General features: G+C 36.5%; 1 protein-coding gene across 1 annotated transcript in view; it reads left to right on the forward strand.

The window, feature by feature from the left end:
• Positions 1 to 24,306, forward strand: part of MALRD1 (MAM and LDL receptor class A domain containing 1) — a 282,538-nt gene that overhangs the window by 43,168 nt on the left and 215,064 nt on the right. Inside the window, exons 12-17 of the mRNA XM_056334103.1 lie at positions 4,685 to 4,852; positions 5,890 to 6,010; positions 18,150 to 18,302; positions 18,451 to 18,556; positions 19,807 to 20,174; positions 21,787 to 22,199. Of these exons, the coding sequence (XP_056190078.1) occupies positions 4,685 to 4,852; positions 5,890 to 6,010; positions 18,150 to 18,302; positions 18,451 to 18,556; positions 19,807 to 20,174; positions 21,787 to 22,199 (1,329 nt within the window). The remainder of the gene's footprint in view (positions 1 to 4,684; positions 4,853 to 5,889; positions 6,011 to 18,149; positions 18,303 to 18,450; positions 18,557 to 19,806; positions 20,175 to 21,786; positions 22,200 to 24,306) is intronic.

Below are 24,306 nucleotides of genomic sequence, written 5' to 3' on the forward strand. Positions count from 1 at the left end.
CAGGGCTATATCAACTGACAGTCAGAGCAGCCTGCCTTCTGGGTAAAAGCCGATGAAGATTCATGCTCTTGTCTGTAGGCTGGAAACACTCATACATCCAGTGTCCCATAACAGGAGACTTGTGGTTTGAAGTTGCTGTATACATTAATGATGGTGGTGTGATGAGAGAAAATTAGCTACCATGCTCTAGACACATGCTAAATTTTAGTTGATTTTTTGAGGAGGATGCTTTTTAAGCTCATCAGTGCAGTATTTGAGAGTTTACCCTGAAATGTTTTATTTTTGTCAAATGTCTTGTGGCTCTGCAGAGGAATGCAAAAAACAACCAGCTAGTTGATATGAGAAACTAGAAAGCCGTCTGGAAAAAATGGGTCAGGAGGGCTAAAAAATAGAAAAATCTTAGATGAAATATGAAAATACAGTTTTATAACTAGAATGTTGGAATTTTCAACAATATCTGTATTTTTAAAATAGAACTTGAAGAAAAATATATATAATCATGTTATTAAAGAAATATACATACAAGAAAACATTCACAACTGTATTTTTGTTTATCTCTTTGGCCACTGAATAAAGTGAATAGATGCTGTACAGTTTTTATGAGTTTTTTTCTTTTTTTTTCTGAGGCTTTTTTGGTGTTCCATTCCATAACTTTTCAAAGCTTATACCGAATGGGGGAGAAGCTAAGTTGTGTAGTTATGATGTTATGTTTCTTCTGCTACTGCATAATGCCTCCTGATTTAAGAAGTCACAGAGAAGAAGAGGAAAAGGTAGAGAAAGGTCACCAAAATAAGTTTGTTATGTTCAGTGGCAAAAAGAGGCTTCAGAGAAACAAAATAAAATTTAGCTTGGTTGCTTGATTTTTCAGACTCAATGTAGAAGAGAAACTGTAATTTCATTTCTGAAAATTATGTGTGAAGGAACTGCACTTAGAAGGACCAACAAACAGCAGAATTTCATCCCAGCAGGACCTAGGCTTCTTGTTTTTTTCTAGTGTAAGGAGTCTGAAACAAGTGTTGGCTTAGATAAATCTGTTTTGCTTGAAACTGTAGCTAACTTGGACTATGCACATCAATGAGTTAGGCAGAACTCAGCTGAATAGTTGCAACTTCCAGATGAGGAGTAGAAGCCTCTTAAACAGTTTAAAGAACAGTGCCTTGCTATCACTAATGCACTCTCTCAGTTCTTAATGTTCACATGGCTTCTTAGCGTTGCAAAGAATCGGAAATTTAATAGATGCAGAAATCAAGGAGAATGCTGCTGCAGGGAACACAGAAGGCCTCACAGCATCCCATCAAAGCCCTGCATGTTGCATTACTCCTGGGATACCAACAGCCTTTGTACACACCATGCATTTGGTCAGGCAGTTTCATATCTCTTTTGTAGACTTTGATACTGAGTAGCTAATCACCTTTCAGGTTCAGATTAATTTATCTTAGAACCCCTTAAGGTGAGCTGGGCACAAGTGGTATATAAATCAATGAATCATTCTGGTTAGATTGGTTGCAGAGTTTGATCTCCATTCAAAATAAATACAAATGTGGCAGGGATGCACATGCATTTCTCTAGTTCAAAGTCAGTAGAAGAAGCCATTTTTAATTTTGATGTGTACATATTGAATGTATTTAAAGTTCCCAGATTCAACAAAAACTAGGACAAATTCTTACCCAGCTATACATGTCTGAAAAGAGTGTTTTTGAAGACTGGAAGCCTGGCTTTCTGCCACATTTTGCCTGAAGACTTTTATTTCTGGGAAAGAGCAAGGAGTAGGGGTTGCTCATTAGGATGTGTATTGGTGTGTTAAGCTCTCTGAGTGTAAATGTGAGATGTTGCCCTCTCTTGGATGTCCCACTGAGAGGATAAAAGGATCTACATAAAGAGATCTATGTTTATTAATAGCTTTACAAGTTCTTTGGCTCCAGTTGTTAAAAAAAATAAAAAAAATAAAAAATGTAGTTGAGGGATAACAGTTTTATATTGTGCCTGACTGGTTAATTGAAACTTAGGAGTAACTTTTTTCTTCAGCTTCTTGTAGCTGCGTCTTTCTCTAGATGTCAGCTAAGAAACATCATTTAGGTCAAGGTTTCAGGGTTGTAGAAGCAAATTTCTAATCCTAGCTCTCTGTTTATGTCTTTTTAATGAACACAGTAGTCATTGCAAAGTAGAACATGTAGACATAGAGAGGGAGGAAAACTTTATTTCTTAGGTAATGAAAATACAAATTTGTTTAAAAAACTATTTGATAAACATAAAACTTATATCTGGATTGTTTAGGGTGTAGTTCTTCAGACAGCTCATCTTGAAAAGTGGTTGTATAACTGCTGCCTTCTATTCCTTAAGCTGTCTGGTGGGGGAAAAATTTACATGAAAGTATTTCAATTTATTGGCAAAGTCTTGGGATTATTTTATATACTACATTATGTTCAAGCGTCGTTTAAAAATAAACATTGGGAAACTAAGAGAACAAGTCCACCAGCCAGGATGTCAGAAGATACTAAAAAGTAACAGTCTGTTGTAACAAGTTTATTTCCTAACCACTGATCTACCTTGTACTACGTAACACAAGCAAAAAGAAACTCTCCTTTCTTACATAGCAGATACTGGGTCTTCGGTATTGGTGAGTTTTATGGATGAAATTCAGGGCCAGAAGTGAAAAGTAGTGAATCCACATGGATGATGATTTCCAGATTATTAGTCAATGATCTGAATGTAAGGAGTTCTCAAATTCATCAGTCCTGCTCTTCAACTTCCTTGGCTCACTAAGAGTCTAGAGCTTTAACAGAGATGCTAATGTGATAATTTATTGAAGAGAAGACTCCTATCAGAGGCTGGCTACTCTTAAAACTACTACTTCCCTTTTTGTTTAAAAAAAAAAAAAGGAAAAAAAGAAAAAAGATTTATTGGGGATAAACAAGGAGGAGAGATGTGGAAGAGGACATTGTTGGGGACACAGCTGGAGACATTCGCACAGAAGAAGATGGTCCATGCTGAGGAGGTATGACTGAGAGGACTGGAGCTGTGGGTGACCTGTTCTGGGACAGAGACACCCCCAAGGGACTTTGGCTATAGGCAACATATGCTGGGGTGGGGACAGCCCAGAGGGACTGTGGCCTGTCAAAGCCCTGAGCTGAAGCAAGGGAGGAAGAGTAAGAAGCAATGAGCAGAGGAAGGGAGCACCAGAAAGAAACCATTACACACATGCCTAACCACATGCTCCACCTGTTGCCTCACCTAAGGAATTGGGCCTGACTGACTATAAACTGCAGCAAAAACTAAGGAAATTAAGGCTAGGAAGGGGGCAGGCTAAGTGTTTGATTTAAGCTGGCCTGGGGAAGGGGGAGGAAAGGTGTTTGCTCAAGTTTGTGTCTAAGTATCTGGGTTTTTTCTTTTTTTCTCTGTAGCTCAACCAGTGATTAGAAACTTGCATTAATTCATGATAAATTAAACTAAGTAAAAATTATACCACTACCCTAAGACAGTTTTTCCTGTTAAGAGTCCCTAATGAAATGCTTTTCCACAACCTGTACAGACTATTGTGTCAGCTGTCTTGCTCAAATAAAAGACTTTAATTGTCTCATGTCTAACTGAAAGCTGGCTAACGCATGCATCTATGTTTGTCCTGAGGCTAAAATGGGTTTTCTCATATTTGTTGTTGTCTTGCAAAAAGCCACGTAAGGTTCATTTGGCTATTAACTCAGAATGGTCTGTATTCTTTAACTCTGTTTAGAAGTTGATACAACATGAATAAATAAAAGGCAAGATTCACAGTGTAAGATTGTATGCGGATGGGCAGAGAACTTGGTGGGAAGAGCTATTTTTACAGCTCTTATTTTCCATTCACAAAGTTTCAAGTTTTTTAAAGGGAAGAGTTATCTACAGTTGAAGAAATTTTAGTCTTTCACTGTGTGAAGCAGGAAGGACTTGGGGAAGAAAAAAAAATTAGTCTTTGAAAATCTTATTTCTTCCCTGCTGAGCTTTCGCAGCTGAAATTTTATCTGGGTAGTAGTTAAAAAAAAAAAAAAAATTAAAAGCAGCAGATTTACTCTGTGTTGCAGGGGAGGCATAGTGAACTGGGATACTCATTGTTTTCTGATATTTTCTGCTTGGTGCACAGGTTTTTATAGCCTCATCCAACTACAGTAATTGTTTTTTCTTCAATCCATTTGTTTCAGGAGAGCAATAGATTATTTTAAACATGTGTCTTCAAATAATTTTAATTTGTGTTGGTTGTGGAAATAGAAGATGTTAAGGTTTCTTTCATATAAGTACCTCAGCTCTTGTACTTCTGAGATTAACATACTTATGTATATACTTCACATACTTTGTATAATTTATGAAGCTGTCCTATATTCAGCATTTGTGAAGAAAAACAATCTTTGAGAAGTTTGTAAGTCCTCACTAAGCCAAGAAGTTAAGGGAGATCATATCAGTCAGTCTGCATCAGTTGGTAGATACGAGTTTAAAGTTTTAAAAATAAGCTTTACTGTTAATTACAGTTTTATCTTTAGACATAATACTGCTCCTCAACATGCCATAGTTTCATCCATCTCTTTCTTTTATTTCAGGGCTCTGTTTAGACCTTTCATGTCTTTCTGTGTCACAATGTATGTATATGGGTAGGTGCTGAATTCATTGAAGATTGCTGATTCAGTTTTTAAAGTGTTTCACTAAAACCTTTCAACAGATAAGATTTTGGTACCGGTTATCTCAGGATTCCCAGCTTTCTGTCTTTAAAAGAACTGCATTGGATAGAAATTTGGAAAAATTGTGTGACATTTCAGGATTGCCTGATATGCAGTGGACAAAAGTGAATGTACCTGTAGAAAGTGCAGCTGAGGACGTGCCTTTTCAGGTAATTAGAAATTAAATTTACATTGCTTTCAAAAAGTTACTGTGCTTCAGCCTTTAGATTTAATTTACTTTTATAATGATCTATAAAAAGAAAATTTCTGTTCTTTACTGATCGTATAAAAAATTCCATTCAGTTCTTTCAATAGATGTAGCTATTAAAGAACATCACCATTGTTTCACTATTGTATGCATTAGAATAACCTTTCTGTAATAAAAATCTGGTAGCAATAGTGCAGTAGCTTTTAAAAAGTGAATTTGCTATAAATACTGCTCATAAGAGCAAGTGTCTTATGTTGGCTAAAGGCAGGAGAAGTACAGATAGGTCAATTTGACACATTGATTACAGAAACAATTAGTAGTTTTCAAGTTTGATTTTCTATTTACATGATCTCAGGCTGTTATATTTTACTAAATCTTGGAAAGGAACTGTTAGGGGAATCAGCAAAGCAAAATTCCAGATTTAGTCTCTTCATTTTATCTCACCTATAAAATGGTCTAAAAGAAAGGCCACTAAATTCTCATTATTGGTAGGTTATGACTGAACTTTACTTCCTTTTATGATCTCCTGCATATTTCCTTGTATTTACAAAAGCATCCTTACAATCCCTACGTTTACTGTGCCACATATTGTGACTTCAGCAGGCATAGTATTAAAGAACACAATTAAATGGAATTGTAAACCATTATATTTGGCAACTCTGAATAGCTCATTTAAAAATATGTATAAATTTTAATGGTTCCAGCAGGAAGACAGTTCATTCAAATATTGATGGCTTTTACCAGTTTCAATTGAAGCAATGTCATCTGTGTTGCATAACTTTCCATAAGTAAAGGTAGGTTTGGCTTTTACAGTTGAGGAGTAAATTTCTGACTGAGGAGTGAAGCAACTGCAGTTTTTGCTGGCTGGTATTTGGAGTTGGTGGTAGGCAGTATTTACTTCCTGTGCAGATGTTGTAAACTATAAAGGAATATATATATATATATATATATGTCTTTTTATTATGTCACTTTAATGAGCTAACTTATTTATCTTTACAGATTATTTTACGAGCTACCATTCTAACAAAAAATGCTACTGTTGCCATTGACAACATCAGTATAACAGAGGAATGTGGAGTCGTGAATAGATCACTTCCAAGTGTCAGCCAGGAAAGTGAAGGCAAGTTCTGTGGATTTCAATAAGTTTTCCCCAATGTCTGTCATGTAGAACTGTAATTCGACTGAAAACTGCAATATACCATTAAGAAAGTTAGGGATAATCTGAGGAAAAAGTCCGTATGCTGTAGTCTATCACCTATAATGAAGACTGTCATCCTGTGTTACACATTAGCTGCTATAAGTAGTTTGCATGCACTAGTTCTGCAAAGTGAGTTCTGGTGGGAATTTCCAGATACCGCTTACTATGTAGTACCCACCCACGTTCATACTTGGGTGCAGAGACAGAAGCAAAGCATCTTGTATCTCCCACCGAAGAACATATTCCACTGCATTATCTTTAGGTTAGAGGGTTCTCCAGTCATTACTGTCAAATACCTAACATACAGTTAAGTGCCCACCAAATTTGTTTGTATACTCACACTCTGTAACGTTGAAGTGCCAATGGATGGAAATATAAAATAGTGTAACTTTCTGTCAGACTGCTGCTTCTGGTCCTCTTGACTATTAATAACTACTTTTCTAAAATGGCATGGGCACATATGTATTCAGTGGTAATGCTTATGGGTTATACCCAGGAGATATCTGAATTCCTTCTTTATTGCAAAATCTGAAGACATAATAGAAAACTTCAGTGTTCTGTTTTTAAGGCTTCCCTGATCCCACTACACAGTTTGAATGATGGAAGCTAGGTATCTGAAGAAACATTAATTTGCTTCAGTTATTTCCCCTACAACTCCCCTATTTACCTAGCAGTCACAAAGATATTTTTAGAAGGAAGTTCTTTTTAAAAAAAGCTCTTTCTGTACAGCAGTATGGCTATCTAAAGCCCCTAAGTTAAACAAACAAACAAAAAAAAGATTAAAAGCTGCGTATCATTCCTCTCACTTGCTCTTTCCAGAAATCTACTGAAGTGAAACCAATAGCCCTTGACTTTTTGTTTACCCATTCATTGAATTTTGGGGTGTTTTCTGGTGTGTAGATTGAGGTGCAAGCTAGTAGTAGTGTAACGTTATATTTTTGGCTTCTTGGAACTTTTACTGTGAGCTGCACGCAGGGAAACCACTGCTACAGGAGAAAGCTTTTGTGAAAGGCCTGCTCCCACCTGCGGGGGAAACAGCAGGGTGCTGTACACAGCATGTCACCTCTGAACTGGAGCCAGGCTCTGTAACTCTAAGGGTTTTTTGATAATTTTTCATGTAGAAGTTTGAATATTGTGGAGAATAATATACAGTTTAAGAGCATCAGACATTAACATCAACTGTATTTCTTACCAGTCATGATATAGTCTAGCTGACTTCATAGGTGACACTTATGTTCCTTATGCTGAGTACATTACCATATAAAAAGACAATAAAGAGCACTTCTTAGGATTTTATATATGTGTGTGTGTGTTTACTAATTCCTTTTTAATGATTTTTTAAGGGGAAACAGAATTTGCAGATGCTAATTCTTCATCTTTTTACTGTCCACCGGGAAATTTTTCGTGTGGGAATGGACAATGTATTTCACCTGACAAATTCTGCGATTTTACACCTGACTGTTCAAATGGCCATGATGAAGCCAAGTGCCGTAAGTGAAAATTTAAAAATCTAGGTCGTTAGGCTGCAGTGACTATGTTTGTTTGTCCTATTTGCCAGGCTTTCGTGACTTCATAAATGTACTTTAATTAAAGGTAAAAGCTCCTGAGAAACAGTTACTTCATTTTCATTCTATTCTGAATTTTTCCCTTTTTATTTTCTGTAGCAACTACTTCCCTCTTAGCATTAAAACCAGAAAAAAAGTCTGCAATTAATTATTTAACAGAAAGTGTTGCTTAAAATATAGTATTTTATTTTAGAACTCTTTAAGATGCTAAGTATCAGGTACGGTGTTATACTGAATAAAATCTTAATCTGTAAGCTATTGGAAGCTAATTCAGGGAGCTGTTGTAAAATAAACCAAACAGAACTTGTCTACACACTTTTGCACACATGCTTTCACATATACATAATTATGCTAAAAAAAAGTGAAGAAAATATGTTACACTTGTACAAATTTGGAAATTCTGTGACACCACTGTGTGAAATGAGTCTTAAAACATAGACGGTCCTGAAATTAGACCTGAGAAGCAGTGTGATAGGAAACATGAAAAATGCAGTGGTCATAGTCTCACATTCAAATTGTAAGTTTTGTATCCTTAATTTTGATGTGAATATACCACAGCTGGACTGGTAAGTAAAGCATCTGTTCACAGACATGGTCACAGATACAATTTAGGCTGTTGACATTTTCTGTTCAGATGTGCCATGACTCCTATGTGGGCTATGTGCCTGGCTTTACTCTGCATGGGAACTAGCACATGGGAAAGTAGAGGGAATCTACTTAGAGAGACAGAATCCCTGTCCACTGTACAGTCAGAAAGAAGCTTGAAATTTTCAGGACTGTAATGCGTAGCTTCAGAAGTATTTTTGATTCGTTCAGTTACCTGCTCTGCATAAGGAATATGGTTATACTTCCAACCCTGAAAATGAGTTGCTTGCTTTTGCATTGAACTGTCAACGATGCTATAAAAGTCATGATGCATTTCAAAGGGAGTTGCCATGACCAATATTCAGTACTGTTTTTTTCAAAAAATAAGAACATGATGGCTTCTGTCATTTCCACAAATAACAGAAATATTGTAGACAAGATCTTTATAGTATTTTCGGACTGTGCTATGTTATGCATCACAAAACAGAAACTTCTTCACAGGTACTAATACAATCCAAAATCCATGCTTGTATTCTTTTATTTTTATTAGGAAATTTGAGAGGTATTGATCAGATAAACAAAAACCTATTTGTCTTTTAGCAGATAAAAGAAATAGATACAACTTTTATTTTTATTCATGCAATTTCTCTACAGTTTCAGTATCCAATCTTTCTTGGCTAGAGCAGTTGTTTAGAACAGGGGTCCCCAAACTATGGCCCGCGGGCCGGATACGTCCCCCAGGGTCCTCAATCCGCCCCCCCGGTATTAACAGAACCCCCCGCCCCGCTCCCCCCCCCCCCCCCCCCCCCCCCCCGCCGGGGGTTGGGGGGGGGAACCAAGCAGCCGCAGATGACTGCCTGCCACTGCATCCGCGCGCTGGCCCCCTGGTTAAAAAGTTTGAGGACCCCCGGTTTAGAAAGATTTGTATACAAAATAGACACAGCTTGAAGGAAAGAAACTGCATTCTGTTTTATTAGGTAACTGTTTGATGAGGTAACACCAGAAATAGCTATTAAATGTTTGCTAGGCAGAATATCTTTCCTCTTGTGGGCCAGAGTGAAGGTGGGGAAAATGTTCTGCTGCTATCATAGAATAGATGAAGTTGGAAGGGATATTTGAAGATCATCCACTTAACCCCCCTTCTCAAAGCAGAATCCATTGGAGCAGGATGCCCAGGACATTATGCAGTTGAGTTCTGAGTATCTTTGAGGATGGAGACTACACAGCTACTCAGGGTAACCTGTTCCAGTGTTTGATCACCCTTAAAGTACAGCAAAAAGCATCTATTGCTTCTGCTCATTTCACTGGGCACCGCTGAGGATTTGTACTTCTTTACTGCCTCCCTGCCCATGTCATATTAAAGCTGTTATTACACTTTATCACTTTTTGATTTACTTCATGTTTTTTGTACTTTTTTTCAAAATGTACTTTACACATCTTATGCATTATTGGGTTATGACAGTCGGGATTGCTCTCCCATTACCCTTCTTGAACTTGGGGACTGGGATTTTGTTCTCTGACCAAATAATAAGACTTTAAAATCAATAGTTTAATTAAAAACATTCTAAGTAGATATGATTGCATGCAACATCTCTTTCACTGCTCTGGGACAGCAGTTAACTGGTAGCTTTTAATCAAGAAAAATCTACTGGGTTTGCTTCAAATATGGCCATTTATATTTCAAAACACCCTTCCTTTTTGCCATTCAGCCTATGTTTCCATTTCAACATTATACACAAAGTGAAGACAGATGTCCCATTAGGTGTTTAACCAGTCCTAGGATATCCTTAATCACAAGTTTCGTATATGGCACCTGATTTTCTCTTTCTTTTTTCTCTAACTATATGACTGAAGAAACTATTATTATATCCCAAGTCCCACTTGCCCACATGATATATTAACGATGCCATGCTAACTTTTAAACTATGGAGTCATTCTAAATATGTTTATGGTGATCTTTGCTCTAAATATACTGCTTACTTATAAATCATTGTTGTACTGCTGAGTTGGCTCAGTGTGTGCTAGCATTGAGTCTTGTAATGTGGGGAGCAGAATGTAGGTACACAAATGTCTCTCCAAGCAGTTTGGCAAATTGGCTGTTTCCAAGCAATAAACTTGCCTTTCAGCATGTAAATCTGGTAGTCTATAGTACTAGAATAGCTCTTACAATTCTTCTCAAATGGTGGTTTTTTTATATAACAATCAATTCATTTTTAAAATATAAATATTATATATAAATTATATATATAAAATTAATAAAAATAAAGAAAATATATCTTCATGCTTATGTAGTGTACCATTACTTTCTGTTTTCTTTTTGTTATGTATGTTGTCGCAATTGGATGAAAGGATTTCATTTTCCCCTCACTTTTCCATTTCACCTTTCCTAATGTCTTAGCTTGGCTAAGCACAGATGTTTTGTTGACTTCACCACCTACAACTACATTGCTCCTTGCATCAATATTAATGGCGTTTTCCATGATGTTCCATCTGCTGGTGGTTGTATACTCTTTAACCTTGTTGTATGTATCTCCTCTTGGTATGAGAACCAGGCAAAGATACAAGGCTTAAAATATCTCTCAAAATGCCTTTCATTTAAATCTTTTTATCTTAAATCCAGCAAGATTATTTCCTTAGATGCTTGGGTCCTCCATTCAATTATCTCATCTCACAGCATCAATCCTTAAGACATCTCTTGATTTTCATTACCTCTCAAATGAGTTGTTTCTGTCAGGACAGAAAAAAAATCAGTTGAAGATCTCGATTTCTCAGACTTTCTTTCTTAGTATAGATTTCTGAGCTCCCGGGTCTTGCAAGAAGTTGCCTTGGTTACTTCTTTTCATATACAAGACAAGAATTTGCTCCACTTTGTTCTTAGAACCACATTCATGTTTTTGATATTATTTTTTTTTTAGAAACTAGATGTTTCTAGTTGCTTTTTACAAAAATACATCTCCCAAACTGAAAAAAAAAATTCAAATTCATTTTGACTAGTTGAGAAAAATAATAATAATAAAAAAAGTTATTAAATGTTCTCTTTCTAGAGTGCCACTACTCCTGACTATTAGCTCACAGCTTTTTTTCTACATCTGAAGAATTAACTCCAGTTATAAAGCTCTTAAAGCAGAAGAGAAAAGTAACTGCCTTTTTCAAGCTGCAGATTTATAGCATTTACTTAACACACCTATCACACTGTGTGTTTATGCTCTGGAAGATGAACTTACAGTATAATTTCTAAGGTCTACATACTATAAATGCAGTGGAGTCTAAATGCTCACTTCTCCAACCAAAGGACGCTGATGATGATGGAATAGGGAATAAGATCAGGTTGGAAAGTAATCTGGTAACATGAACATATTCCTGGTATTCTGTCTGACCTTCTGCAATTCATCCTTCATGCTCAGCATTTTGTGTTTTTTTCCTCTGTCTACGTGGTGTGGATTATCAGTAATAATTATATGGTTTTATATATAAAATAAATATGAAATAATTTACATTTGGATAAAAATACAGCATGTTGTTGTGGTCTTATCCATGGCCACATGCTTTCAGGTGCTCCAGCGTAACTGCTTGCACAGCCACTGATGTTTCAAGGCGTACCTGCTGCAGCATGAACTTACCCACAGCCACAGATACTTCTAGGTATACCTTCTCCAGCATGGACTTATTCCTGGGCCACAGTCCCCTCAGAGGTATACCTACTGTGGCACAGACATAGCCACAGCCACAGATGATTTGAGATTTACCTGCTCTAGTGTGGAGTCATCCACGGCCACAGAGACTTTGGGGTGTCCTGCTCCTGCATGGACTCATCCACAGGTCACAGTCCTTTTGACTTGAACTCACACCGGAGTTCCAGCCTGTCCAGTACAGCAGCACAGAAACAGCAGCCATGCCCTGGCCATCTGCCAGCCCAGGCACATCGCCATTGCTGTTAGCAAAATGTTCCCAGGCACAGCACAGGAAGATGATAAGCAGTACAGCAAGCAGCGAAAGCAAAAAGCAGCACTAACGAGCACTCGACTCCTTATAAACAATAAGTCAAGCAAGCCCTATAGCAAGCATGGGAGCCTGCCAATCAATAGCTAAACAACAATAACAGCTAAAAACTCATTCTAGCACATTCCAATCAAACCTGTCATTGTCTTGAACCCTTTGAGCCCCACGTTCTGGTTTAACCCTAGCCAGCAGCTAAGCACCACTCTGCTCTTCACTCACTCCCCCCACTGGGATGGGGAAGAGAATCAGAAGAGTGAAAGAGAAAACTCATGAGTTGATATAGAGACAGTTTAATAAGTAAAGCAAAAGCCACACACACAAGCAAAGCAAAACAAGGAATTAATTCAGTACTTGCTGTTGGCCGGCAGGTGTTCGCCAATTTCCAGGAAAGCAGGGCTCCATCACACATAATGGTTACTTGGAGAGACAAACGCCATCACTTTGAATGTCACCCCCTAGTTATTGCTGAGCATGATGCCATATGGCATGGAATGTCCCTCTGGTCAGTTGGGGTCAGCTGTCCTGGCTGTGTCCCCTCCCAGCTTCTTGTGCTCCCCCAGCCCTCTCGCTGGTGGGGTGGGGTGAGGAGCAGGAAGGGCCTTGGCTCTGTGTGAGCACTGCTCAGCAATAACTAAAACATCCCTGTATTATCAACACATCCAAAACAGCCCCATACAAGCTACTGTGAAGGAAATTAACCCTACCTCAGCCAAAACCGGCACATATAAACTCACATTGTTTTGTATTTATATCTTTATAATTGAAATACGCATTTGATAGTTATCATTTCTATGGTGTACGATCTAGGGCAGCATGAATGTGCTAAGGCTAGTCTTTAATTCATAATCTGGTCATGTCTATGTTAGTACAGAGTTTTTTGTAGCTTAATTTGGCTTAGAAGGCAAATAAAGAGAATGATGCATGTGTTGTTTCTTAAGAACTGCTTTTGTGGCTTAATTGTTTAACTATAAGCTTTACTGGGTTTCTAATGATCACCTTTGTATAAGTAATAAATATTTCCTTCATGTTATAAGAAGCATTCCTCATATTTTTCATTACTAACCTTGCCAAAATGTAAAACTTCTGTTGTGGTTACAAGGTAACTCTTCCAAAATCTTACTTTTAGAGTTAAAATCTTGCATGCAAAAATGTCTGTCTCATATGCTTGCTACTTCTTCATTTCAGCCAAACACATCAGTTGTTTTTAAAAGTGAGGCCAGGAACAGCCATCTTACAAGGATTGTAAGGTTGTCAGCTTGTAAATTGGAGAAGGGACTTATGACTGGAATTATAGACAAATAGACAACTGCATTAGGATCAGTTTGTGGAAGTTAAATAGGGAAGGGATGGGACTAAAATGCCACCTACAGAGATGGGAAACCATCTTTGGCTGTGGACAAGTAATGGCTGCAAAGGCTGCATTGCATGAGCTTGCTGATGTGGGAGAGAAGTAATTGGGGGCTGGAGGAAGCCAGGGCAAGAAGGACCCAAACTACTCTGGGGGAAGGATTAAAAACAGCTGGCCAAAGAGCCAGTGATAGAGTGTCAGGAGAGATAACAATAATGAAAATTAAGCTTGGTAAGTAAGATTAAAGCAGGGAGAGAATGGGAATGAAGAATATGGAGATGGAGCAGTGATGCTTTAGCGGGGATTGGTATACAGTGTGGCAGTTAAGTGACAGAGAACTGAAACTACATGAAAGGACCTGGAGCAAAGACCTAGCTATCTGGGAAAATGAGGACAGACAGTGAAGATTTCCAGCTTTCCAGATAGACTAGGACTGAGATAAGGTGTCAGAGAAGAGCAGTTGTGGAGCAGGTAAAGGGGGAAACAGGCTGTGGAAAGGAAGAACATTGGAGAATGAACAAGGATATTTTTCTGCCAGAGACCACACATGCTTTCAGAATTTCTATTGAACCCAGAAGTCATGAATCTAACTTTTCTACTGATGTCAGCAAATGTCTATGTAATATTTTTAGGCAATAAATATATCTCGTCGTGTAGTCGCTCCTATGTAGTTTCTTGCAAGTTATGCACTATGACAACAAATATTGTATGAGTGAGCTTCAGTGGCACAGAATACAGGGTAAATAACCAGGTGGCCTGAATAGTGACCCTCAGATCTTAGTTTTGTTTAGTTCAATAAAACCAGGAACTTTCCCTTTCAGTTATATAGAAGAAGCATTCTAATAGACGTAGAAAGCTAAACATTTGGTTGTTAAAAAATATGTAAATTCCTCGTATTTTATTTTATATAGACATGGGTATCCAACAACCTACATCACTGGTTATTTTTTTGTTTAAGAAATTTAATTCTCTTCAGACTTCATTACTATTTTTAAATGGAGGAGAAATTTGAATCTAATTTGCTATATTTCCAGTATCATATGCACTGAGAGATTTCCAGAAAATGTTTGATTTACTAAACCAGTGGTTTTGGATGTTATTTCACTTTAAAAAGCTGTTATTGAAACTGCCTTTAGTTAGATGATTGCCGATCTGCCTCACTGTGCAGAATGGACTGCCACCAAAGTCAGAGTTGTGTAGATTATTTTCATATAATTATTTAGAAATGGAATTGTAATAATTACATGTGACAGTAGTTATTTTTTGTGGGTAATATTTAGGTTATATGCAGGCTTGATTAGTGTTGTGTATGCACCCAAAGAATTTTATTTTCTCTTTTTAAAAATCTCGATCTTTGCAAGTCCTACAGCTAAGGTAAATTAGTGTTAGGAGACATGATGTGCAGTTAGCTTGTTAAAAATGTAGGTATGTAGTGAAATCACTAGAAATTATTTATAACAAAATCTTTTCCTTCTGCATATTTTGCCTGTCTTATATGCAAAATTCTTCTGCATTTCACAAGAGATATACACCTATGTGTTATGTACAAGTCATGTTTGTCTATTATTAAAAAGCCCACATGACTGAAGTCACAAGCAGGTCTGTTGCAACGTCCTGGCTATTGAAATAGATTTCCCAACAGAAATTAGCAGAATAAAATGCTCTGGAATGGTTTTTTCCCTGTAGCCATCTGTAGCCGAGACTACTATATCTATCTGTCCTAAATAATTGTTAGATTTAAACCATTATTTTCTATACATGAGAATATCATCATGCAAGTTAGGTTAGCATTTCTGTTTTTTTTTACTCTAAATTTTTATGTGAAAGTATTTTTTTTTTTCTTCCCACCACCACCCCCTAAAAAAAACCAACAACAACCCACAACCAAAAACCAAACCAACCAAAAAAAAACCAACAAACAAACAAACTGTAGCAGATATTTGGAGATGGAAAGTGAGGGAAGGGGGAACTCTGACTGGGATTTTGTAAAGACCAAACTTGTTCAATCTTCAAATCGTAACTTGGGTTTTGGTTTCTTTTCTGGTTAGCATTGCTTCTTACTGATGAACTTTTGCAATACATTATTTAATTGACCACTAGTCAGTTTTTTACTGTAGAAATTAGGCCAGCGCAGCTACAAAGTATGGTGTCATTTGAGTGTGTATGTATCACATTAGTAAATAGTAGCTGTGGTATAAAATAATGTTATGCTCACAGTATCACCCTGTTTCCTTCATGATCATTGAGAGAGCATGTTAAAAAAGATGCTAAAAGGGACACCAAAGAAAAATATATCCATACAGGTGGCATGGATATTATTAGAATTAAAAAAAAAAAACAAAAAAGCAAAGAAATAGCTGAAGTAATGTTCAGATGAAAAAGGTGGAAAAGGTGACAAATTTTGGTGGGTTAAATGTTGAAACGCAGCAAGGATGACAAAAAAAGTTTCAGAAAAACTAGCAATAAAGGCAAAGGTAGCCTGGCAGAGTCTGTAGGGCCACTTGATGGTTAGAGTATAAAGAGAGCATGTAAGAAAATAAGAAACAGGAGAAAGGTTGAAAATAAAGTACTAGCAGAGAGGGAGGCTTAGTGTGTATGTGTTCACTGTGAGATACTCAAGCAACAGCCTTTCTTTCTGGATAATCTGTCTGAAATGGAAGTGCCAGTCAAAGAGGTTATGGGATAATTAGGCAATTGAAGGGCTGAATCAAGCATTGAGAACCAAGTGCATTTCACCCAGGCTGTACCAGCTTGTCTATTCTTATATCTTCCCTAGGTGGTAAGTAGTTGGTCTGAGATTTAGTTGAAGGTTTCAAGGTTATTTTATGTCAATGTATTCATCCACGCTTAAGTTGTGTGTGTGGTCTGATGCAACCTTCCTTTTATGTTTTTTCTCTGTAACAAGTTACAGATGCAAGAAGTCTAGGCTCAGACTTAACAGTTTTATCTTGTTTATTTGCCTTTTTTGGTGTAAACATCTGTGTCCATGGTTTGTCATATTCTTGTTCCTGTTCTCTTGGGAATATGGGACAGTTTCTTCCATTGAGCAAAAAGCAAATCAGAAATAGGTCTCCATATTCCCTGATTGTTATGTTCTGTTGGTGGATTTTCAGTCATTTCTGTCATGCCTAGGTCCTTGAATACTCACAAATACATTTTTGTCTTTATTTTGTTGTATCAGAACAGGCTAACAAAAAATTTTCTTCCTTCAGTTTCATTGTCACATTTCATCTACCTTATTTTATTGTTGACATTTCTGACCCACAAATGCCATAGGTAAAGCAAGCTCCTAGTTTCTTTCATCTCTTAAATATTACATCGTCTTTCATATTTATGGAATCATTTTTTTACAGCAGTGTTAATAACTGGAATTCTATGCTCATTGCTTGATAATCCACAAAACCTTGTCTATTTAGACGCCCTAATGAACAGTAATACTAATTTTCCTGGCTAGTAATTTTTTTATTTTTTCTACAAATGTTGTATAATTTAATGTGACACAGTTCTTAAAGAAGAAAAAACCTCCCATACCTTCCACAAAAAAACACTTATATAATCCTGTTCTCCAAGAGACTTAATTTGTTTCTGAAACGTGCATTTTCTATACCATATGATGTGGCTACTGGAAGTTGTGATAGGGTGTTATAAAATAATGGCAGAATTCTCACAGTCATGTCTGAATATTTTTTCGTTTAGTCTATGTGCATAATGAATAAATTACATTTTTTACAAATCTTGAAATAATTTTCTTAAGATTTTCCATTGAAAGCCTGTTATAGTTACAGGACTCAAAGATTACCATTTTGTGATTTAATGAGAATTTTTTTTTTAAAGAGCAGAAGAGGAAAACCTGATGTTTCTTCATTTTAACATAATAAATATTTGTCAATTTATGTTCAGTCACACATGACACGCTTTCACTTCTTTATTTCGTATTATAGCAATTTTCTAAAATATCACTGGTCTTTTAAATGCAGCATTGAAGAATGCAGCTGAATATATTTTTCAAATCTTTTTCACTGCAGTAGTTTGTGTTTCAGAGATTGCCAATATCACAGTGTCTCAATAATGCCTAATGTTTAACTTAATTCCTGTTATAACTAGAGGAAAGCTTTTGTTATCATTACCATACTTGCTGAGATTCAGGAAATAAGGGATTTGATTACTGGCTCCAACGTTGATTCCCTAAAAAATCTTGCAGAATGCTTGTGTGTTCTGTGTTGTTTCTCTGTAACATGAGGGTTGTGAGGTCTTTTTCAGTGCCTTCTTGCCTGCTTTGAAAGCTTTGGCTCCAGTGCCTTTAGAGGGAAGGACTTGTTTTACTGAGTACATGGCACATAATGATGGCTTGGTCATTCCTGTGGGACTGCTGTTTTATCCAACTGTTATAAAGCAAATACCCCCTCACTGGTATGAGGCCATACTCTGCTTCCCCACACCCCTTGCTTAGACTTCTTTCTAGAGCATTGGTGAGAGAAGTATTTTATTTCCTTTTCATACTGCAAAGCTTGTTTAGTAATGCCATGTGTAGAGATACAGTTAAATATATCTTTCTTCATTTCAGCTGCTGTATGCGATTTTGAGAGAGAGAGCTGTGGCTGGATTGAAACTGCAAATGCAGATGAATTTGACTGGGTAAGAAGTTCCAGTAGTGCTCTTGCACCTGCTTTTCAGAAGCAAGCTCCTCCACAGGATCACACCTATAACAAAACTGAAGGTAAGACAAGCCAGGCCTAGAAACAGGGAAGAGGAACTGATACCTGCTCTTTAATCAGATTTTAAGCGGAGGCCATTAATGCTTAAAAAACCTTAGAAACGCTTTTTTTCTTCAACCTGAAAAGTTGTTTTCTGTTTTATTTTAATAGGTCATTTTATGTTCATTCTGAAAAACAGCAGCATCATTTCACAAGTAGCTCGGCTACAAAGCCCAAGGTTCAGGCAGACTGGATCAAATTGCACCTTGTCCTTTTGGTATGAAATAATTTAGACTTAAAACTAATGGATCATCTCGCATTGCTTCTTTTGGACTGAAACTGAGGTTATAGTTTGCAATAGACATACATTCCTCTGCAGTGTTTATTTCTTCTTTATTCTTTAATCCTTATGAACAATATGCAGAAGTAAGCTGAAGCACTTGGAGAACAGAACTGAAACATGGGATGAATCTGAGCAAAATTATATTAAAAGTTTGTGTCTGCATATACACAGACAAATACCACAGTCGTTTTGCTAACATTTCTACTTTGGTTAAGTAAATTATCAAATGCTGTGGAATTTTGTTCAAGAACGAGAAACCATCAAAAAATCTAGTAGCTCCTTGAGTCACCTACAGTATCCAAAATTAGATTGTATCATCTTTAAGTGAAAGCTCCAGTGCAAGAATTGAAGCTTTGCTTCCAATCCTTTCTTCATATATATATTAAAAATCCCACCTTTCAGTTATTGTCTTGTGGCAATCTTTGTGCGGTCTTGTGGAGGAGGAAAAGGATAAGTAAACTGTGGTAATTTGATTACTGAATTCTAAAGTGGTGCTACTGTTTAAATAAATGTTTGGGCTGACTTTGATATTTTTTTTCCTCGGTAATGTCAAATACATTTAACATAGAGTAAATGTCTTCTTCTCAAAGGCTCAAGACTTCAAGTTGGGGTATAGGTCTGGAAATTACAAGCTGTTGGTTCTGTTCCTGGTTCTGCTTCCAGTTTTGTTGTACAATTGCTCACCTAAGTATTTATGATTTTTAACTGCTTTGAGATCCTCCAAAAATTCTGTAAAATGCAACACATTGATATCTGTCATAGATAGAAGGTGTACTTTTGCATTCAGCATGTATTCTCTTTTTCCTTCTTGAAACTTTAAAGTTATTGATTTAACTTTATTTTAAAGTTATTGATTTAAATATATAAATATATCGTGTATCTCATTGAGCAGTGTTCATTGATTAATATGAAAGCAAATGTGTCTCTTCAGTTACAGGTTTTAATTCAATGATTAATTTAATTCTTCTCTCACAATCTTCAATTCTTGAAATGAGCCCTATACTGATAGAGTAGCCTATCCTACCATCATACAGAAAGTGGACTGAATTACAGGTAAACTGGGAATAGGCAGTGTGGACTACACAGAGCTATGACAGAAAAGATAATGGAAGATAATGGCTATTATACATGATGTGGTCCGTTCTCATCATTTGCACCCATAACCATTTTTTTTATCGTTCTAGGTATTACAATTACGGACAGTCAGTTGGGGCAGCAGAGATGCAATTGCTTGTGGATGGGATCAAACAGCCTACTGTCCTTTGGAGAGCATATTACAATGAGGGAAATCAATGGTTGAAGGCAGTCATTCAGCTTGGACGCCTTCCATATCCTTTCCAATTTTCACTTGAAAAAATCAGTCTGGGATTTTATGATGGCGTCTCAGCAATTGATGATATTACATTTGAAAATTGTGCTCTTCCACCTCCAGCATTAAGTTGTGAAGGTCCTGATCGTTTCTGGTGCAGAGACACAAAAGCATGTATTGATGGTTTATTGGTCTGTGATCTTGTGGATGACTGTGGGGATGGATCGGATGAAGACAACTGTAGTAAGTACTTCCCATTATTGCTTACTTTGCATCAAACCAAAATTTACTTGCTAATTCATCCCTGGAGTGAAAAAGCACAGTACTACTGCAGCCTATCAATGTCACAGCCAATGATGATTCAACTGAATATAGTTACTGATGAAACAGAGTTGGATGATTTTTAACTTAAATACATATGATGAGTTACAATTGAGGGTAAATGGAATTCAGTCCCCTTTATCCAAATGAGTTGTATTTCCTTAACTTCTGTAATACACATAGATGCATTACAAGTTTATTTTAAAAACGGGGATTCACAGACTGCCAGTTGATTTGGGTTAACATGCTGTCTTTGATTATACTGATAGAACTATAGTGGAAGACGTATATGGACAAAAAGGAATGTATGGCCTAGCTCTTTTTATGACGTATACTCTTTCTACCTAGAAAATATTAAAATATCTGTACTGCAAGGTCATGCTGGGCATGATTGTCCCTTTCAAAGAAATAATTTGTGAGAAAGCTCTGGGTTGTTCACATTTTTGACATTCACCTTGCAGTGCCGAAGGGTGCTATTGATGATATTCTCCCAGAAGCATGCATTCATCAACTATAGAACTCAAGAACATTAATATACAATGAAATTAACTAGTAGTTGCTTTATCACATCCCAAGGTAACTAAATTGGGCAAATCACAATGAGTTTGAGAAACAGGGGACATGTTACATGCTTGAGGGGATACCAGCCTGCACTGATACTTGCTGAATTTCAACTTAAAACTGATCTGAATTTAAAAGAATGTGAAGGCTTTCCAGCCTATCTCAGTTTTCCCACTTGTAAAAAGTTCATCTTCTTTATAAGCCATTTTGAGGTCTATACTAAGAAAGCATCATATGACTTGCAGTTTTAAACATCATAAAAAATAACAATTAAAAAAAATCACTTATTATGTCAGTTCTGTTTATGAAGGGCAGATGCAAAGATGAAATACAAGTTCATCACCTCTGATACACATTTTTTTTATGTTAGAAGTAATTGGTCTAATCAATAGATTTTGACTTGGTGTCAAATAATAAACTGCAGTTGTGGAATAAATGCCCCTTGTGAATTTGGCTTTGTTTATCATACTACTGTTACTGAAGAAAATAAAGATCTAAAACACAATCCAGTTTTATGACTGCTTCTGCAATGCAAAAATATATTAGCTCATTATTATTACACATACTTACAAGACTGTATCCTGTGGTTTGTTTCATGCAATTAACCTAGTTTTAAGTCTTTTACTCAGTTAAATTTCAAAGACCTTTGTATGCTTTAATTATAAAAATACAGAAATTTAATAATGTTATTCACAATTTTTTATTCAGTTAATTATGTAGAGTTTGCTAGATATATATTGAAAGAGGAGATAATTTAGTAAAGATTTTTTTTGTTGTTTTGGTTTTGTTTGGTTTTGGTTTTTTGTGTGCAGGCAGGTATATATTCTTCAGAGGAGATTTTTTGTGAGGAGAAGAAAATGTGTTTTTCTCTATATTAGAAAGAAAATTTGCAAGGAGAAAAATATATTAAAGTATGATCTGATCAGCTTTTGGTACTCCTTTCACTTGACAGTCTGTTCTGTTTACATTTCAGACCCTGACCTGCACTGTAACTTTGAAAATGGGCTGTGCAATTGGGAGCAGGACATTGATGATGACTTTGACTGGATCAGAATACAGGGTCCAACCCCCACAGTTAATACAGGCCCATTAAAGGATCACACAACAGGCACAGCCAGGGGACACTACCTCTACATGGAATCCTCTGAGCCACACCAGTTCCAAGATAAAGCAGTTTTGCTTAGTCCCCTCTTCAATCCTTCTGTCAATGGAACCTGCATTTTCCGCTTTCATTATCATATGTTTGGAAAGCAAGTTTACAAGCTGTCAGTCTTCCAGAGAACTGTGAGTAATACCAATGGATGGCTGTTGTGGTACAAGTTTGGAAATCAGGAAAACAGATGGAACAGACAGACACTCCACATCAGCAGCTCTAAGCCATTTCAGGTATGATCCTTCTAGGTTGCGAAGTGCTTATTTGCTGCATCGTAAAACACTGTGAGTATGTGAATGACTCTGCAATCTCAAAACTATTTTTAACTGTCTGATTTAATTTATTTTGAAATAAATATATAAAGTTTTTTTATGAAATATATCTGAAATATTATTTTTTTGTTGAATTTCTATTTTTCCCTGCAACACTTGGGTTTAATGTTTTGAACAAGAACATGTGGCATTTAAAGTAGACGCTATTTTTGGTTTTCAAATATTTGATGAAACAAACCTATCTGAATCTGCTACAGAACAGCTTGACAAAAATTTTGATTCATTCATGAAAAAAGGACTGTTGAAAAGAATATCCTCTTCTCTGCCTTACTTTTCCAGAGTTGCATGTTAATCTTTAATTATTTAAGGCCAGAAAAAAATATCAGTTCAAAATATTTGGGTGCAAGGCTAAGTCAACAATCAAATATACATAAAGATATAAATGAATACACATATAAAGATATGATTAAAGTAAATTACCACTACAAATATAGATTTATTATCTCACTTTTTAAAAGTGTACATGTTATTTACCTTTCATTATCTGTGATTTGTTTATTTTGGTCAGTTTAATGAAACTGCAGGTTTATTAGAGGAGGCATTAGTTCACTTGACTGCCAACTAATCATTAAATCAACTTAAAACCTCAAAACATGCTATAAAAAGGAACACTTCCCTTTTAAATCTGATATAATGCAGTATTTTATTTAGGTTGTCCCATATTTATTTCCCAAATGACTATTTTTAGGTGGAGAGAATTGTATCTTCTTTGGAGGAAAAGGCTTTAATATTGCTGTGGTTGCACAGAGGCACCTGGAAGGAGAATGCTCATTTTTTTGTCAAAATCCTTTGTACAAATGTAAAGGAGTAGCAACACAATCTAAGAAGGGACCTATAAACCCATGTGTCCTGTATTTGACCTCCTGAGTGTTAGGAAGGTTCCATTCAGAAACTGAAAGTATTTTCAATGTGTTAGTGTTGTAGGGTTTTCTACTGTACTTGCCCAGTTCTGTGCAGGGAATACAAGGATCTTATATTATTTTGATGCAGTTTAGGTTTTTGTAGTCATTTTTGAGGGGCATGAGGTGTAAGGTGTGATTTGATTGTTCTCAAGAAAAAGATCAAGATCTGATGTTTGTTATTGTGTATTGCTTTGCTTATGATGGTGCTTGCTGTGCCACAACCTACAACCCTTCAAAACTCAGAAATTTTGAAGAAAATAATTGTTATTCTGTTCCTGTAAGTTGCCAAGTGCAGACCTCTTTCTGATCTTCCTTTCCAGTGGATAGTACTTGGATACTTCCAGGGCTAAAGACCTGTAGGGGGAAAGGTCTTCACACTCTGTTACCACTTTTTCTCTGAAGTATTTCTACTGAGATGTGGACTAGAACAGCCTCTCAGTTAGTTTTGGGCTGTCTTCTGACTGGGTAACAGTATTAAAATTGTAACCTCTGTGTTTACTGTGTTGTGTTCCCCACACCCCATAAAGTTAGTGCTTGAGTGTTTTCACACCACATGCTTAAAGTCCCGTAGGTCATTTCCATGCTTCACAGGAAATGTTTAGATTCACTTAAGAATGTGATTTTTTTTCTTGAAAGCCTAATCATAGGATGGAACTTTTTAATAGTTTTCTGGTCAACATACATGTCTTGACTTCTCAATGTACTCTATCTCTAGCCAGAATATCTGTTCAACTGTTCTGGTGTTTTCAGAGATTCCTAGTGAATAGAAAATGTTAGACTCTTGAACCGAAAATGGCCTAAGTCTCTGTAACACAGACTACCAGTTTTTCTTTTCTAAATGTAAAAGATATCGTGTATCTGAGATAGCTGGTACCATCTCTTCCTCTTTCCTCCCTATGTAAGTCTGTCATTTGTTTACCACATTCCAAGAAAGAATCACTATGAATAGTAAATCTCTCAAATTCATATTTTCAGTTTATTTACTAGTATGGGAAGCCAACTTTGGGACCATATAAACAACTGCGCCTGTATACTAACTGCTAGGAAAAGGAGGAGTTCTCAGCCAAAAATTCAAAGCAGCAAATAAAGATGCTTGAGAACTTCTG

Source organism: Falco biarmicus, chromosome 4 (genome assembly GCF_023638135.1).
Source record: "Falco biarmicus isolate bFalBia1 chromosome 4, bFalBia1.pri, whole genome shotgun sequence".
NCBI classification, from domain to species: domain Eukaryota; kingdom Metazoa; phylum Chordata; class Aves; order Falconiformes; family Falconidae; genus Falco; species Falco biarmicus.